The 17,081-nt window shown below is 53.9% G+C and overlaps 1 protein-coding gene across 7 annotated transcripts in view; it reads right to left on the bottom strand.

Annotated features, from left to right (window-relative positions):
• Positions 1 to 17,081, bottom strand: part of Csnk1e (casein kinase 1 epsilon) — a 36,500-nt gene that overhangs the window by 6,849 nt on the left and 12,570 nt on the right. For 3 of the 7 annotated variants that reach the window (XM_050165682.1, XM_050165680.1, XM_050165681.1), the window contains exons 1-4: positions 15,294 to 15,457; positions 12,106 to 12,189; positions 3,403 to 3,513; positions 3,081 to 3,229 (exon numbers count right to left, since the gene is read on the bottom strand). In XM_050165682.1, coding sequence (XP_050021639.1) covers positions 3,081 to 3,229; positions 3,403 to 3,513; positions 12,106 to 12,181 — 336 coding nt within the window. In that variant the 5' untranslated portion in view covers positions 12,182 to 12,189; positions 15,294 to 15,457. Of the gene's footprint in view, positions 1 to 3,080; positions 3,230 to 3,402; positions 3,514 to 12,105; positions 12,190 to 12,829; positions 13,508 to 15,293; positions 15,458 to 15,919; positions 15,939 to 17,081 lie in introns of those variants that run through there. The other 4 variants (XM_050165679.1, XM_050165676.1, XM_050165678.1 and 1 more) reach the window with 4 other exon arrangements.

Raw genomic sequence — 17,081 nt, 5'->3', positions numbered from 1 at the left:
TATGAGAATGGACTTTGAAGGAGCTCACAAAACATGTTGAGAGGCAGAAAGCAAGATCAAGGGGTAGGCAGAGGGCTGGAGAGATGGCTCAGTTAGGCTCACAACAAAAATATAAGGGGTGGACAGAAAGGCAGTCCCATCCCATGGAGCCCGACACGGCTTGACCCTCACAGGCCTGAAGCTAGAGACAGTCAACAGGCATGGGGGCAGGGTCAGAGAGATGGGGCACGACAGGACTGTCACTGGGCTTCCAAACACCATCAAGAGTCAGGCAGACACACAGCCCACTTTCCTTTTTGATATATATATTTTTTGTTTGTTTGTTTGTTTGTTTAAGTTTTTCGAGACAGGGTTTCCCTGTAGCTTTAGAGCCTGTCCTGGAACTAATTCTTGTAGACCAGGCTGGCCTCGAACTCACAGAGATCCGCCTGCCTCTGCCTCCTGAGTGCTGGGATTAAAGGCGTGTGCCACCACTGCCCGGCGAGACAGAATTTTTAGGAGCTCAAATGAACAAGCAGGCATGTGACAGAGCTCTGGCAGATTATGCTGACTCGGGTCTCATGTCTTGGCAGCTGAAGACCTCAAGGATGGTTTTGGGTTTCGTCCTGCAGCAAGATCTACCCCTTCCATGAGAGAGGCAAAATTCTAAGGTTTCTTATTTATTTATCTACCTGTGGGTACGGATTCCAGGATATGCATGTGGAGAACACCTGGGAGTCAGTTCTCCTCTCTACCACGCCCCAGGGATCAAACTCAGGCTACCAGGTGTGGCAACAAGTATCTTCACGTCAGAGGCATCTTGTCAGCCCCAAGGCTAATATAAGCTAATATAGTTCTTTGCACACATGTGCACAGGCTTACATGTCTGTGTGAGTTTTAGTGAATTTTGTTTGTTTTCTCCACACAGGGTTTCTCACTGCAGCCATGACTGTCCTGAAACTTGCCTGTAGTCCAGGCTGGCCTCGAACTCACAGAAATCTGTCTGGCCTCTGCCTTCCCAATGCTGGGATTAAAGGCATGTGCCACTACTACCCAGCTAGATTTTTTTTTTTTTTTAATAGCACTGTCAATTGAAGGCAGGGTCTCTTGAGTACCAGACAAGAGCTCCATCACTGAACTGCATCCCCAGCTCTGGTGTTCATCTTCAAGAAAGTCTTACTATGCATCACAGGCTGGCTCTAAAGCCCTGGCAAACCTCCAGCCTCAGGCTCCTGAGAACTGGCATTACTGACATAAGCCATTACACCCCAATTCTGGATTTGGATTTTATTGTTTTTTGTTTTGTTGTTGTTGTTGTTGTTTGTTTTTAGGGATAGGTTTTTCACACTGCGGTCAAGACCAGCCTTGATCTTACAGTAATTCTCCCGAGTACTGGGAAAACAGGCATGAGCCACCGCACCCAGATTCTGGCTTTCTTTTTCTTTTCTTTTTTAAATGAAACAAAGTCAGTTCATTAAAAAGCGGTTTTATGGGGCTGGCAAGATGGTTCAGCAGTTAAGAGCACATATCACTCTTCCAGGCAACGTGAGTTCAGTTCCCAGCACCCACATCAGTTAGCTCACAACAGCCTGCACCTTTAGCTCCAGGAGAGCTGACACCTCTGCTTTTTGAGACCGAGTTTCTCTGTGTGGTCCTGGCTGTTTTGGAAGGGTGGCCTCAACAGAAATCCACCTGACTCTGCTTCCCAAGTGCTGGAATTAAAGGTGTGACCCAGCTTTTAAAATAAATCTTAAAAATAAAGTAAGAAGCAACCAAAGAAGATGCCTAGTGTCAAACTTTATAGCCCATCCCTTGACATGCAAGCACTCCCATGAATACACAAGCACGTACACACAAGGGCACACACACGTACCACACACATGTACACCAAGAAGCAGTTTTAACACAAACTTAAGCAGGGCCCTAACAGAAATAGGGGTGCTCAGAGAAGGGGGCTGTGCTGGTTAGTTTATGCCAGCTTGACACAAGCTAAGATCGAAAGAGAGGAGGGAGCCTCAACTGAGAAAACACTTCCGTAAGACTGGGCTGTATGCAGGCATGTGGGGCCTTTTCTTAATTAGTGATGGATGGGGGAGGGACCAACCCATAGTGGGCGGTGCCACCCCTGAGCTGGTGGTCCTGGGTTCTACAAGAAAGGAGGCTGAGCAAGCCATAAGGAACAAACCAGTAAGCAGCATCCTCCATGGCCTCTGCATCAGCTCCTGCCTCCAGGTTCCCGTACAGTTTGAATTCAGGGGATTCAATCAGGCTATGTAAACCAAATAAAACCTTCCCTCCCCAGCTTGCAATAGTAAGCTAACAAGGGAGAGTGGTTTGGTTTTACTTTTTGTCAAGGCTTTCCTCTGTGCACCATCAAGGGCTACAGGACCTGGCCCCTGCTCTGCCCCCCTCCCACCCCTGCCCTGCCCAGCACCCCACTTAATCTCCATGATAACCTGGCAGAGGGAAAACCAGGTGGCTGAAGCCTGGGACTTAGTCAGGTGAGGCACTGGGACAGAGCTTGACAATCACACAGGGCAGCAGCCGAAGCACACCAGGAGGGTGACTCAGCAGCTTTGGGGTTTACATGAGAAATGTCTTCCTGCCACCATTACCTTCCCTACCACTATGGACTCCTTCTCGGAAACCTTAAGCCCAAATCAATTCTTTCTTCTCTAAGTTGTTGTGGGTCACATGTTTTTGTTTGTTTTGTTTTTCGAGACAGGGTTTCTCTGTGTAGCCCTTGCTGTCATAGAACTTGTTCTGTAGACCACGCTGACCTAAGCCTCCCGAGGGCTTGGACTAAAGATGTGCGCCATTGCTGCCACCCGGACTGGTCACACGTTTGATCACAGTGACAGAGAAGTAATTAATACATCAGGCTTGGAGTTGAGCCTGGACTCTACCTGTCCACGAGACACCCTCGGGGTTCCACAATGGGTACTGTATCCCCTGGTCCCTAGAACAGGCTCAACCTCTAGAGGTAGGCTGCGGGGCTGGCATGGAGGAGCCACTGACACAATGGCTGAGAGAGCAGGGGCTTGTCACTCTGCTCATACAGCGGGAAAGTCACCTGGACAACAGGAGGACTGGGGACTCACCATCTGGTCGGCCAGCAGCAGCACCGTCTTGAGGCTGAACTTCCGGGAGCAGAAGTTGAAGAGGTCCTCGAGACTGGGCCCCAGCAGCTCCATGACCATCACATTGTAGTCACCCTCGGCCCCGCACCATTTGATGGACGGGATGCCCACTGCGTCCAGGGAAAAGAGGCATGACCAGGGTCCCTCTGCATCATCTTCTCTCTGCTCTACACCAGGACCAGCCTCTTCCACCCTGTCTGTACTGCCCCCCCCACACTCCCACCCCAGCCTCCCTCCTCTCCCTCTGCACCATCCCCCATCTCCTAGCCCATCCCTGCATCACCTCCTCCCTGCATCATCTTGTAGAACTTGCTCTCGATGTGGAGCTGCGGGTGCTTCGTTTTCACACATTCGAGCTTGATGGCTACTTCCTCACCAGAAGCAATGTTGGCACCTGCCCGTGTGAGAGGAGGCAAAGGACCAGGGTCAATCTCAAGCGGCCACGTGGTCCTTACCCAGTCAGTGACTCGGGTCTGAGGCTGCCTGGGTATCAGTAATACTCAGTGAGGCTGAGAAGAAGCCAGGTCAGAGGAACCAGGGAGGGTGTGGGAGGGGAACCACTGGGTACTCTTGAGCGGTGTATGGGAAGTATATGGAAGGGAAGGAGGTGACACACCCTAGCCTGCTTGGAGGACACAGGTCAGGTGCATCCAGACAGACCGACACCTGTGGGGGTGTCACGGGATGGATGATGACACACAAAGGCTTGTAATTCACCAGGGAACAGAACCTGATCCTAGAGCTAGGCAGGTCAGTGGGTGTGTCTGGGCTGAAGGGTTACAGAGGAGGGGTGAAGAGCCCAGTGAGGACTGTCGGGGCCAGGGATGACCCACAACAACTCCGAGTAGAAGGAAGCTCAATAAGGAACAGGCTTAATAACCAACCCCTCACTCTACATCAACGGCAGCCCCCACACTGGACCCCAGCACCTTCTCTCTTAAGGTTCTCAACCCCATTATACAGATGAGAAAACAGACTCAGCCGAGGCCACGCGGCTAGCTGGAGAAACGGAGAGTGAATCTCGTTCTCCTGGCTTCTGAGTCTAGGCACGAGGGTCCTGTCTGTATCACTGCCTCTCCCCACCCCTCCTAGCTTCTCACAGCTGCAACAAGAGCTCTACCTAGGGAATATGCTCCAAGGCCTAGCTCTCAGCCGGAAGCTGTGGCTCAAGAAGTCACAAGATAATCTGGACATGGTGGCTCACATCCAAAATCCCAACGCTGAGGAGGCTGAAGCAAGAGAACCTCCTGAGTTCAAAGTCAGCTTGGTTTACAAAGGAGTTTCAGGCCAGCCTGGGCTACACAATGGTTTCTAGCCTGGGCTACAGAGTGAGACCACGTTTGGAAGGGAGGGAGGGATCATTGTAAAACTTGAGAGAACTGTAGTTACTAAGAGGCCTGTGGAGGAGAAGACAGGAGGGGGGAAGGAGGGGGTTAAAAGGCCAACTGGAGGCCGGAAGCAGATCTGCAGCTGCAGCAGGCTGGGAGCCAGAGGCAGTAGCTGTTCTTGGGAATGATGAACATTTATTATTAGCAGGAAGGGCCACCCAGCTCCCTACATAACCCAGGCTAGTCCCAAACCTGTGATCCCCCTGCCTCAGATGGAGACAACTGACTTCCACACATATGCCACAGTACTCGTGTGCCCCACACATGCACGCAAAACAAATTAAAATGCAGAAGCAAAACAATGACAATAAAACAAACACCTATATTAAAACTTTCTCAAAAAGAGAGAGAAAGGTGTATGGGGGTGGGGGAAGAGTTCTCAAGGAGATGGCCAGATGGCTCAGGAGGAAAAGGTGATTGCTGCCAAGCCTGATGATCTGAGTTCAATTCCCAGAACCTACACAGAAGGAAAGAACTACTTCAAAAAGTTGTCCTCCAATCCCCATGCAAACAAGCTCACATACACAAAGATAAGGGGGGAAAACGTCAAAGGTTCCCTCTCCTTCAAAACATTCAGAACCCCTTCACACTGGCCAAAGCACCAGAAATAAGGCTGAAAGAAAAACATACAACTCTTATCACAGGCAAACAGCTAATGGACAGGAAGGACCCAAGGGGAAACGGAATGGAGGGCTGGGGACTGACAGTGTCCGTGGAGAGTGCAGCCACAGTCCCACCACGCTGAAATTCCTCTCCTCCCTGCACAGCTGGAAGTGACCTCTACTTTAGGAGGCTGGCTGATGAAATTTTCTTAAAGATTGTAATTTTTGCCATGTGAGGTGTGGTGGTGCACACCTTCAACCCAGTACTCTCGATATGAGGCAGAAGATCTCTGTGAGTTGAGGCCAGCCTGGTCGACATTGCAAGTTCCAGGCCAGTCAAAGCTACATAGGGAGACTAGCCTCAAAATAAATAAATAAATAAATAAATAAATAAATAAATAAATAAATAAAATTATATGTACGTGTGTTGGGGGGGTGGCATATGAACTTGAGTACAGGCGCCCACAGAGGTCAGAGCATTGCATTACAGTTCCTTGAAGCTGGAATCACATGCAGCTGTGAGCCACCAACCGTGAGTGCTGGGAACGAGAGCCAAACTCAGGTATTCTGCAAGAGCAGTATGAACTCTTTTTCTTTTCTTTTCTCTTTTCTAGACAAGGTTTCTCTGTGTAGCCCTGGCTGTCCCAGAAGTTCCTCTGTAGACCAGACTGGCCCTGAAATCAGAGATCCGCCTGCCTGTGCCTTTTGAGGGCTAGGATTAGAGGCACGCTTGATTATTTTTCTTTTGAAAGGCAGGGTCTCACCATGTAGCCTGCCTGGCCAGGAACTCAGAGATGCACCCACCTCTGCCTCTCCAGTGCTCAGCCAGGGCGTACACAGCCGCAGAGCCAACTCTCCGGCCCCATAAGCCAGCATCCTCGTATGGTGGAAAGAGCCTGGGCAAGCTGTCCACTGCCGAGTGTCTGCAGCAACCAAGAGCTTGGAAACCACCCACATGTCCGTCTTTCAGGACTGGCTAAATAAAGAACAGCTGATCCATAACAGAGCACAATGGGGAGAGGAGGAAGCGCCCTCCAAGGGGCAGAGCGAGGACTCCAAGATAGAGGAAGCGAACACGCAAAGCCCAGACCGCGTAGTCTGCGCTTTCAGACAGGGAAGCATCTGTGCTGGGCTGCAGTCACATGAAGGAAAACAAGAATGGCTGATGGGGTGGGGGGCGGGGGAACTTCACGGTCACCCTCTCGTGTGTTACTTCTTGTGTGCTTCCATTGAAATGAAACAGGTAAACTCTGAGACGCAGTCATGAGCGCTGAGGAACTATTTTGATGTCCACAGGGTTGTACACGCCACTGCACAGTCAATCTGAGAAAGAATCCAACACAGCCTCAAATGCCACGCCCTTTAGCGATCTGCCAATGATCTGCTGATGTCCTTGCTGGGGTGCCTAGTGACCACCTAGCTACTTTCTGCGCGTGGACTTGCCTATTCTGAGCCCTTCAATGAAATGAAAGCAGCCATTATGCGGTCTTCGGTTTCCTTTCATGCACACATTATTCCGGTTTTTGCATACGTACTTGAATTTCTGAGCTCCATAAAAGAAAAACTGATTAGATGACTAAATCTAGGGAGCAACTGGAGACTCGTTTGCAAACTACTTTTAGAAATTTAATCATATCATCACTATCATTATTATTTGTGTGTGTGTGCATGCATTTATGCGTACATCTATGTGGAAGCCGGAGGCTGGTGTTGGGAGTGTTCCTCCATTGCTTATTTTTGAAGACAGAGTGGCTGAAGAGATGGCTCAGCAGTTAAGAGCACTGGCTGCTATACCGGAAGACACTGATTCTGTTCGCAGCACCGACACGGCAGCTCACAATCATTGCTAACTCCAATTCCAGGGGATCTGATATCCTCTCTGGCCTCCACCAGCACTGCAACAGAGTGCACGGAAAACACCCATACACACAAAATAAAGATAAGTAAGACTTTGAGACAGGGACTCTCACTGAACTTGGAGCTTGTCCCATCAGTTAGGTTGGCTAATCAGCAAGCCCCAGGAATCCCCCTCTCAGCCTCTGCCTCCTAGTGCTGGGATTAAAGGCATGCCTACCACTGTGTGCGAAGAGGGGTCACAGAGGGGTCACTGTTGCTCAGGTTCTCACGCTTGCCAGGACCTCAAGCACTTCATTTTCCTTCAAGCTCCCCATAAAGTCCCTTAGACGCATCGGCAGTCATTCCATAGAGCCCAGTTTTCTGAGGGGCTATAAAGCTCCGGCACTAGAAGGGACCTAGGGTGACCTGGAGTCCTGTGGTCTTGCCATAGGCATCAAAAAGCAGAGAGTGTAGTGAGTGTGAGTGAGTGTGATGTTACACACTTGTAATCCAGGCACTTAGGAGGCTGAGAGTGGAGGATGGGAGATTGAAGCCAGTCTGGGCTACATATCAAGAGCCTGTCTGCCATAGTCAAGCTGTTGGATCAGGTCCTGAACCTGTCACCTGCTGACCACGGGACCTCAGTAGCACCCTCATCACCTGGTGTCATCATCACCACCATCACTATTATTAGTGTCTGTGCATGCACTGATGTGTGCATTAAGGGGAAGCCAGAGGCTGGTGCTGGGAGTTTCCCTTGATCGCTCTCCACCTTATTTCCAACACAGAGGGGCTGGAGAGATGGTGCAGATCTACTTCTGAGCCCAGGCGCCCCTCCTGCAAACTGTCAGCCAAACTGAGCTTGCCGGGCTGTCTAGGACACAGAGGCGCTCAGCAGAGGCCCAGTGCACAGCAAGCACTCCAAGGTGAGGGCTGCTGAGGAACAACCCACCCCAGCCAGAGATGGGACCAGGTGAGATTGGGGGGGGGGGGGGGGAAGGGCCAAGAGCTGCCCACACAGGAGCGGGAGCAGAGGAATAGGGACAACACAGCATTCTGGGTGAAGGAACATTTCCCCTAGAGTCGTGAGCTCCTAGGGTAGGGACAGCTGAGGGATTTGGTGCAGCGGGACCAGGGGCAGCTGAAAAGAATGACAGAGGTTGACAGGGGTGAGGGCTCAGACCTGAGGGGGCTAAGATCCCCAGCGGGAGGTCCCAGTTTCAACAGTTAGACAACTCTGTGCTGTCGGGGGTTTGGCAATACCCTTGACTTCTACCCAGTGGATGTCACCACTGTCCCCTCCCCCATGTTGTAATAACCAGAAATGTCTTCAGAATTTGCCAGATGCCCTCCAAGAGACTAAAGTCACTTCTCACTAAGAATCACCAGTGACAAAGGAAGCTTGAGGAGGGAAGGGAGCTCTGGGAGGTCACAGCAGGGTGGCCATGCCCTGGCAGAGGGCAGAGATGATCCCTACCAGCACTGGTGATTCAGCAGACACACAGGGAGCAGGGGAAGGGGCTTTTCATCCCCTGATGAACTCTGACACCCACTGCCCTGCCAGGGTCTACTGTTATCTTTATCTGACACAAGGAAAACCCTACACAAAGGTTGAATGACCATATAACATACAACTTCCAGGTTATGGACTGGGACCTAAGCTGTTAGGCAAAGCCTTCTGAACCCCCCCCCCCAACCACCACCACCACCAACACGATGACGGTTCCCTCTCCCACTGCCAGGCCTCCTGAACCCCAGACACAGGGCTCGTTTCCTCCCCCACTACCTTTGGCAGTCTGATTCCCATCAGGAGGCAGCCAGTCTTTTCTCTGACTTCCCTTAATCCTGCCAACCACTGAGCTATGGTTCAGAGAGGCTAAGTGACTGGCCTAGGCCAGACAGAACTGGCTGGAGCAGAGCCAGGATTTCAAATCTGTCCCAGGGCCTCTGCTTCTCCGTCCACTCCAGCTCCCAAGCACACTGGTTCATTGAAGCTGCTGACAGCAACCGAGCCAGGCTGTCCTGAAGCTCTGCTCACCTTCTGTGGGAGTGCGCTACAGACAACAGGGCAACCAGAGACAAGATGGCTGGGATGGGTGCCTCCGTGAGGGGGAAGGCTTGGAAGCCAGAAGAGAGATGACCTGCTTCCTGGCCCACAGTTCCACACAGCACCAAACGGAGAACTGATTAGTCCCCAAAACAATCTTGGACATAGACAAAGTGTGAGCCTGGTTGGCTCCAGATGGACTAGAAACCTAGAAAGAAGCTACAGAGAGTGGTGGGCAGCCCCTTTAGCTCACTATAGCCACCTACACAGACACCGAGACTGGGGGAGGGGTGTGCAGAGCACGTCCACCTTAGAACCAACAGCAGCAGCCACTCCAACTCCCATGTCAAAAGGTGGGGTGCTGGGCATGGGGGGGACACATGGTCAAGCTCTCCCCACCAGGGAGGCAGAGGCAGTCAGATTTCTGAATTCAAGGCCTGCCAGCCAGGACCACACAATGAGACCCTGTCTCAAGCAAATCTCAAGCAAAGGCCATCCCTATAGCCACCTGCTCTGTATCCCTTGCAGAGTTGAGGCACAGGGGTCTCCCCACCTTCTAACGGATCTAGAGAGTCCCCCAGGATGCACAGCTAACCTTAGACCCTAAAGGGAGGGGACTACGGATGGACATGGACAAGAAGGAGGGCCGAGGACCTCAGAACCTCTCCACAACGCTCTCATCCCAAGACCTCATTCCTCGAGGTCAATCCTGGAAAGCTAGATGTGGGCGCCTAGCCTGGCCCCACCTGTAGAGGCCATCTGGAGTCAGGCCCTGGCCCAACACCATGATGAGAATGTGGCCAGCACTCTGAACAAAGGGTGCCAGCAAGGCCAGTCATAAAGGTCCTTCGGCCACCACTGCTGCCACACAGGCAAGATGGGGTCTTGGGTGGTGCTGACATGAGGTGCTCACCACACACACCCCAACATAGGTGCACCCAGTCAAAGCTGAACAAAGGGAGAGCTCCCCTCCCCATAGGCCCCCAGAGGACTGAGATCCTTAGAAAGCATTGGCTCCCAGCAGAGCCGAAGGGGTGTGCAGCAGCATAAAGACCCAGGCCAGCACAGGCAAGGGGTTCACGCAGCGCAGCCCTACCTACTTATCTCGCGATCCCATCTCCCCTGGGGAAGTCAAGGCTGGCAGGGAACCAGAGTGCACAGCTGGCAGAGGGAAAGACCAAGGGTCAATTTATTCCAGAACAGAGAGACAAGAGTAAATCTGGGCCTGGCAGTTGGTGTAACAGAGGCGACACCACAGATAAACAGGAAGTCCTGCTCCCAGGGAGGTAGACCACAGGATGCAGGGACATGGGCCTTTCTGAGTGACCTTGGGCCGCACCTCTCCACCCACAGCTTCCAAGTATCTTCTGCAGAAGGGGGGTCAGGGTAGGGTATTGTCTAACAGCGGGTACCTCCTGATGTGTATCAAGAGCTGTACATGTGTGTGCGTGTGTGTGTGCATGCACCCAGGGTCCTCACACTCATGCCTGGTCACACAGTAAACGAGGATCACTGAAAACAGGAACCTGACCCGCCCAGTTCCCAACTCTCTCCTATCCTACCACAACGAGGCTTTTACAGGCTATGTCCCATCTCCTTGCTCTCTGCTTCTCTCAAGCCTTCACTGGATATGCACTGTGGATAGATCACATACGGGGCACTGGGGTAAGGGTCGGGGAGCACACACAGGCTCACACCAGCTCCTCCCAAAGGGAATGAGAGGGCCCAGAAACATCTTGATCTCACGTGACTTATTCTTTGGCCAGAGTTACCTCCCTAAACTGATAAGGCTTGGCCATTATCTCCTGGGTTCAAGCAATCTTCCTGCCTCAGCCCCCAGAGTAGCTGGGTCTTCAGGCTCATCCCACCACACCCCACAGAGAAACACCAAGTTGTTTGCAGGCATATTCATCTACCCGCCGCTAGGCACGACACTGTACCTCACAGTTGTATTCCACAATAGTGCCTGGTCACCCCGGGACACAGATGGGGAACACTGAGGTCCTGGGGCAGCTGCACATCCAGGTGTGTCTGCCTCCCATTCTGTCTTCTACCCTTGCACTCAGTAGAGCTGCGGTGTCAAGGCCACACCAGCCAGTTTTTCTGAGCAATCTCCAGCAGACAACTCAGCCATTCTGCCCCTTTGCCACCAGAAGTTCTGGGGCTGTCTTGAGTGTGCCAGTGTTCAGAAAGTGTGGGTACGAGCCAGGAAGGCCTGTACATCCCTGCCCATTGCTTCTGAGGCCTACTGAATGGAAGAATTCATACTTGAGGGGGACAGGGACTCTGAGCACTGGTGAAGAGAAACCCCAGAATGAACTAATTAGTGACCCCAGTGTCCTGACTTGTCCATTATCTTTGCCCAGGAAACAAGAGGCAGCTGGGTCCTACTCTTGAGGGCACAGGGGCAGCACCAAAGATGACCAAGGAGGCTTCCATCTCATTCTAGCAACCCCAAGACCCCCAACTCGATCTATGCAATTACCAAGCAAACTCTCCCCTGCAGGCCAACAACAGACTCAAAATGGCACAGGACAGGGCTAGGAAAGCAACACTGAAGGGGGATGGGGCTCATTTCTCCCTCCCTAGAGGCGGAGATGGCAGCAATCTGCTTAAAGACAGTAGGGCAAACTCAGATTTCCAAAAGGAAGCACATCCAGAAGACAGGGAGGGCCAGAGGGGTAAGACTCTCCCTGTGTCACTCCAGAACACCACATAGGAGGAGGAGGGGCCTGTACCTCCTGGGAGCTTCCCCAGGGGTCCATGATAGTAGCCGCCTTATCCATCTATGTCAGGACCCGAGGGGGAGAATGCCTATCCAGTCAGGGCTTTCCCACGCCCAGTGGAGACACAGGTCCGCTGCAGCTGGAGATCAGCTAAATATATCTCCTCTGCTATTGTGGTCTACTGTGCCTGTCCAGCTGTGAGAGGCATCCCCAGAACACCTGAGCCTCCTGGATCTGGGGTTACCCTGGAGGCTTACAAGCCATGCCACATGACCAGAGCAAAGTTCTGCCCCCAGATCACAAAATCCCAGGTTCTCCCCTCCTCCTCCTCATCCCCATCCCCAGAGCTGTCTCCAGGGCCACAGGCAGAGAGGCCCAGTTACTTACCCAAGTAGATGTCTCCAAAGGACCCGCTGCCGATCTTTCGGCCCAGGCGGTACTTATTCCCCACGCGCAGCTCCATGCTTCACCCTTGGTGCAGAAGCAGAAACAGGTCAGAGACGGGACCTCGGACACCCCCACCGGAGGCTGGCATTCTCCCTCCCACTGTCTGGGAAGCAATCTGGCTTCACTTCGCTCAAGGGCAGTCAGGTGTCAGCCAGGTGTCAGGGAGCCCTCATGCCCACACACCTGGGCACGGCTGAGGCCGGTTTAGAACAGGCTTCACTTAGACCAGAAAAGGTGGAATCAGAGCCAAGGCCCAGGAAGAGAAGGCTAAGGGTACCCTCCAGCATGAGCGTCCTCGGGGGAAGCTGGTTGCCACGGGCAAAGGCCTGAAGCAACACCAAGGACAGAGGGGGTAACAGGGAAGAGCCAGGAGACCCAAGTCTTGAGTCTTGAGCTCAGCAGGGAATCTCCACCAGCCCTAACAGGCTAAAGGCCAAAAGTCTTCTCCAAGGTGCCTTATCTGCATGCACTCCAGAGGCAACTAAAGAACCCCAGGGAGGCCCTGTGCCCCAGAAATAGAAGGAACAGGGTCCATGGGGGCAAACCATCCTAAAATGTACTACAGCCACCACCACCAAGTTCCAACCTCCAGGGAAGGAAAGAAAAAGGGAAGGGAAGGGGCCCTAAGAGCACTATGAGACTCCTGAGGTCACAGGGTACCCACCTCAATCCCTGCCCCCGGGCTGCTAGACTTGCACAGGGCTAGGCTGGCCTGTTCCAGTAGGCTCCACGTGAGAGGGTCTGATCCCCACTCCTAAAGGGAAGGCCATGGTCCCTCATAATGCCTCCTGGGTTCTACTCAGGATGCAGGGAACAATTTCTAGGCCTCTCTGCACGCATCTCTTTGGGCAGGTTCTCAGGCAAGCTTCCTTGAAGACAAGGAGAGAGGGTCTCCTGGAGAGGCCCCCGGTACAGCGAGATCTGAAGTCACTTGTCCCACAGGACTGATCTGAGTAGCCTCCCTCCTTCCTGAGATAGTTGGATGTCTCAAGCCTGTAGATAACAGGGACTGGGCCTGGTGGCAGGGCCCCTCTGTACTGGCCTGGTAGAGGTCTGGGTACATTCCAGGCCAAGAAAAGGGAAGACTCAAAGACTGGTGGCAGTTTGGGCTACTGGAAGATGGGAAGGCAGAGATGGGTAAACTATGCAATGGGGAGAAAGGGTCTCTGAAACCTCGGTTGTTTACAAATGAGTTAAAGTGAGCAAACAAGGAGACTCCTTTTGCAGATGGGAACCCAAGCCTGGAGGGGCCTTGCTACCACCCAGCAGCAAGCCAATGGTAGAATCTCACCTAGGACCAAACGGGTCAGGCTAGCCTACCTGGTGGCCACCTACCTAGAACTTATTTCACTCCAGGCTTGAGAAGTAAACCTGGAAGGTGAGATAGTAGCTGTGCAAGCTAGCTCGAGGGGATGGGGGGGGGGTACCCCTTCCCTGTGCCAAGCCTACCCCCAGCTGCCAGGCCTGGAAGGAAGCCGGGAGAGACTCACTAGGGCTCCTTAATCAGCCTAAGAGCCAAGAGGTCCACGCCAGGAGAGGCACCCCAGTCCAGTACTAGCTCCCAGAGAGCCACTACAGTCCTTATACCGGGCACAAGGAAGTGGCTGTCACTGGGTGACAGCCAAACTCTGAACTGTCCATCAAGGGCCTTTGCCCACATGGCTGGCCTGGCCCCAGCTGAGTTGCCCTGGTTGCCAACAGCAAGTACTGCACATGTGCAGAAAACCCACCAGCCCGGCACCACGGGTCCACACGCGGTCCAGCTTCTTTCCTAAGTGCACCCGCCAAGGAAGACGGGAGCAGAGGCTCACACTCGTGATCCCTACGGGAAAGGAGGGGGGGCTGGGTGTGTACACACAAACACCCCCCCCCCCAGCCGGGTTTCCACCAACGCCAACTCAGAGACCACACATGGCAGCCGGGAAAGCCACAGGTTAGGAAAGGAACATAAATATACTGCATCCTATATTACATAAATACCCACGCCAGGTTATATAAATACCAGTGCCCTCTGTCTGGGTGTCTTACATAAATACACCGCACATGACCCCCCCAGCCCCTCTCTGCTCATGGCTGTCTACACAGATGGGGAGGGGGCTACAAACCACCAACGCTGCAGGACCCCACCAACGTCAGGGTCTCCCTACCCTAGAGACCCAGAGCCCTAGAGAGTGTCTAGCCTGTCCCAGCCCTCTTCCACTTAAAAGGGGGCTTCTTCAGACAATCAGAGTAGCTTTCCAATTCTTCACTCCCTCTCCCCTACGGGAGGGATGGGACGGGGGGGTGGGTAAACAAAGTTTAAAAAAAAAAGGGGGTGGTCAAGAGGAGTCAAGACTTCTCAGCTGGTTAGAAAAATTACAAACTACAACCAGACGGGCACATAAGCAGTCCTCCCCCCTCTCCACACACACACACCACCCACCTTCCCCAGGGCCGAGACCCTGGTTAATGAACCACTAAAATAAAAACTGAAGGAATACCCTAAACCTGGGAAAGCCGTCCCAAACACAGTATTCATCGGAACTGTACCCCTTTCTCTCGCTCCAGAACCCCTTCCCAGGGGGAGGTTATGCCAAGAAAATATGTGGGAAAACTCTGGGCAAAGTAGGGGGAGGGGGCTGGCCTAAGTCGGAGCCCTGGCTCTGAGGCGCCCAGGCACCCAGCTTCACAGAGGCTTGCAGCACAAGGCTCTCACACTGCAAAGAGAATCCAGGCGATAAATAATCCCCTCCCTTCTTCTCGCCACAAAGGAAAACAAAGCCGGTGGCCTGGGTGACCACGCACCCCATCACTTAGGACCGCCGGGCGCCCCCACCCTACACGCAAACGGCCTCGCTGACCCGGAGCCCAGGGCACAGAGGAGGGACCGTGGCCAGCCCGGAACCCACGCGCCCCCGGGACCTCGGCCAGGCCCCTGCCGCAGGTCCCCCACCGCCCCAGCCCGGGGCCGCCTCGGTGCAGCCGGCGGCCTGCAAAGCGCCCGTCCCCTCCGCGTCCCCGGCCGCGCCTTTGTCCTCACGGGCGGCGCCCCCAGCCCAGCGCGGACGCGCGTGTCCGCCCCGCGCTCGCGCAAAAAGAAAACACAAAGAGGCGGAGGGAGCCCCGCTTCCCCGGCCCCCGATGCTCACCGCGCCGGGGCGGCCCGCCGGGGCGGATGACAGAGGATTCGCGGGGCCGCGGGCGCGCCAGCCTCTCCCCGGCCCGCTGCGCTGCGCTCGGCCCGGCCGGGCTCAGGCTCCGCGCTCCACCGCCGCCGCCTCCCGCCGCCCGCCCCCGCCGCCGGCTCGCGCGCTCCCGAGCCGCGCGCGCGTCCCCGCGGCACCCATTGAGCCCCGGGCCCGCCCGCTGATGTCATTCCCCCCTCCCGCCGCCGCCCCGGAGGATTTAAAGGGCCCGCGACCCCCGGGAGCGCGTGCTGACGCTGCCACCCTGAATGAGAGGGCACACAAAACTCGAATTTCCTATACTCCAGCCTTTTTGCCCTATCTCCAGCCAAAGCTGCAGGCTCCCGGGAGGACTGGCCAACATGCCTGGCACTGCAAAAAAGAGAATTGGGGGCTCGAAGAACACTGGCCAGGAGCTTTGGGGCTAGGCATGGAGGGGCGTGGACAAGGGCCAGGGAGGTAGCCAAAGAAAACTCGGGCAGACCCCTTTCTTTGCTCTGTTCTTTCTGACGCTCAGCTCCACTGTGGCAGACCCTCAGATCCCAAAATAGTCTCACCCTTTGAGTCCCCTGCCCTCACCAAGAACTCACATGCGAGAGGTGCTCGTTCAGCCATGTCATTCCCCCAGACAAGGCCTGGGTTTCATTAACAGCAAATGAGGAAGAAAGACTGTATCCTCCTCAGGTCACGGGAGAGTTAATGAAGGCTTCCCACCAGCTTCCAGCACAGCCATGAAAGGTCCCAGCGCAAGGCTATTAAAATGATATTTACACTGGGTCACGCAAAGCCCCAAATTATGACACACCTACATTCTCTCACAAGGAACTGTGTGACCACCTCCTCCCATCCCGGAAACGCATCTCTGAAAGAGAGTCACTTCATAATAACAGCATCTTCTCCCCAAGGCTGAGGGACTTAATCAGATGCTCCCCAAATTGCTAGGAGCCCTACAGACCAGGTCCTTTCACAGGACACAATACTGTGCCCAGGCCCACACAGTCTAGCAAGATGGCCATGGTCTTCTGGTGGTCCAGGGGATGCTGACCCAAGAGGAAAGTGAGAAGGAGCTGCCTCCAGAAGGCATCTGTGATGGTAAACTGGGCACTTGCTCTCTGTACCACCTTTGTCCAGGCAGGGATGCTCAGCCAGATGGTGGGTTGAACTTGGGCCGGCATGGTGCTTCTTGGCGTCGTTTTTTCTCAGTTGATTCCCCATTTGGCAGATTTTGTATTACAGGCCACATTCCTGACTTCTCTGAAACCCTTGGCCCTTCTGAGCACAAATCCTCAGGAGAGGCAGCTGGTCTGGGTAGCAGTCAGAGCCCAGGCACTGGGGCCCTGGCAAGACTGAACAGAACCCAGCACACACCAGTGTCCTCCTGTCTTTACCACCCCCAAACCTTCCAACCTGGGCCCAGTTTCCAAAAGTGGACCTGCTCTCCAGCGCCAGGAGAGGCACCTAGCTCATTTAACCCTCTCCTCTCCAGTGAGGACAACAGACGTTCCTTCTAGGGCTTCCAGAAAGGGAATTGGAGGCTCCTTAGTGCTCACTCAACAGCACAGGTCAGCCTGTCTGGAGACTGGAACCCATCCAGATCTGCTTAAAGCCGCTCTCCTCACTTCCTGGACATCATGCGCCCTTTGGAACAAGGCTTCTGTCTGCACTTCACTGCCCCGGCTTCCCCCTTAGTCCTGCCACTTGCTCTCCATTCCAAGACCTGCAGTCTCTCCCTGGCCCACACCTCCCACTATG

Source organism: Alexandromys fortis, unplaced genomic scaffold, assembly GCF_014885135.2.
Source record: "Alexandromys fortis isolate MF-2015 unplaced genomic scaffold, M_Fortis_MF-2015_v1.1 scaffold_157, whole genome shotgun sequence".
Taxonomy (NCBI): Eukaryota; Metazoa; Chordata; class Mammalia; order Rodentia; family Cricetidae; genus Alexandromys; species Alexandromys fortis.
The sequence above is the reverse complement of the archived record's forward strand: the minus strand, read 5'-3'. Positions and strand labels throughout refer to the sequence as shown.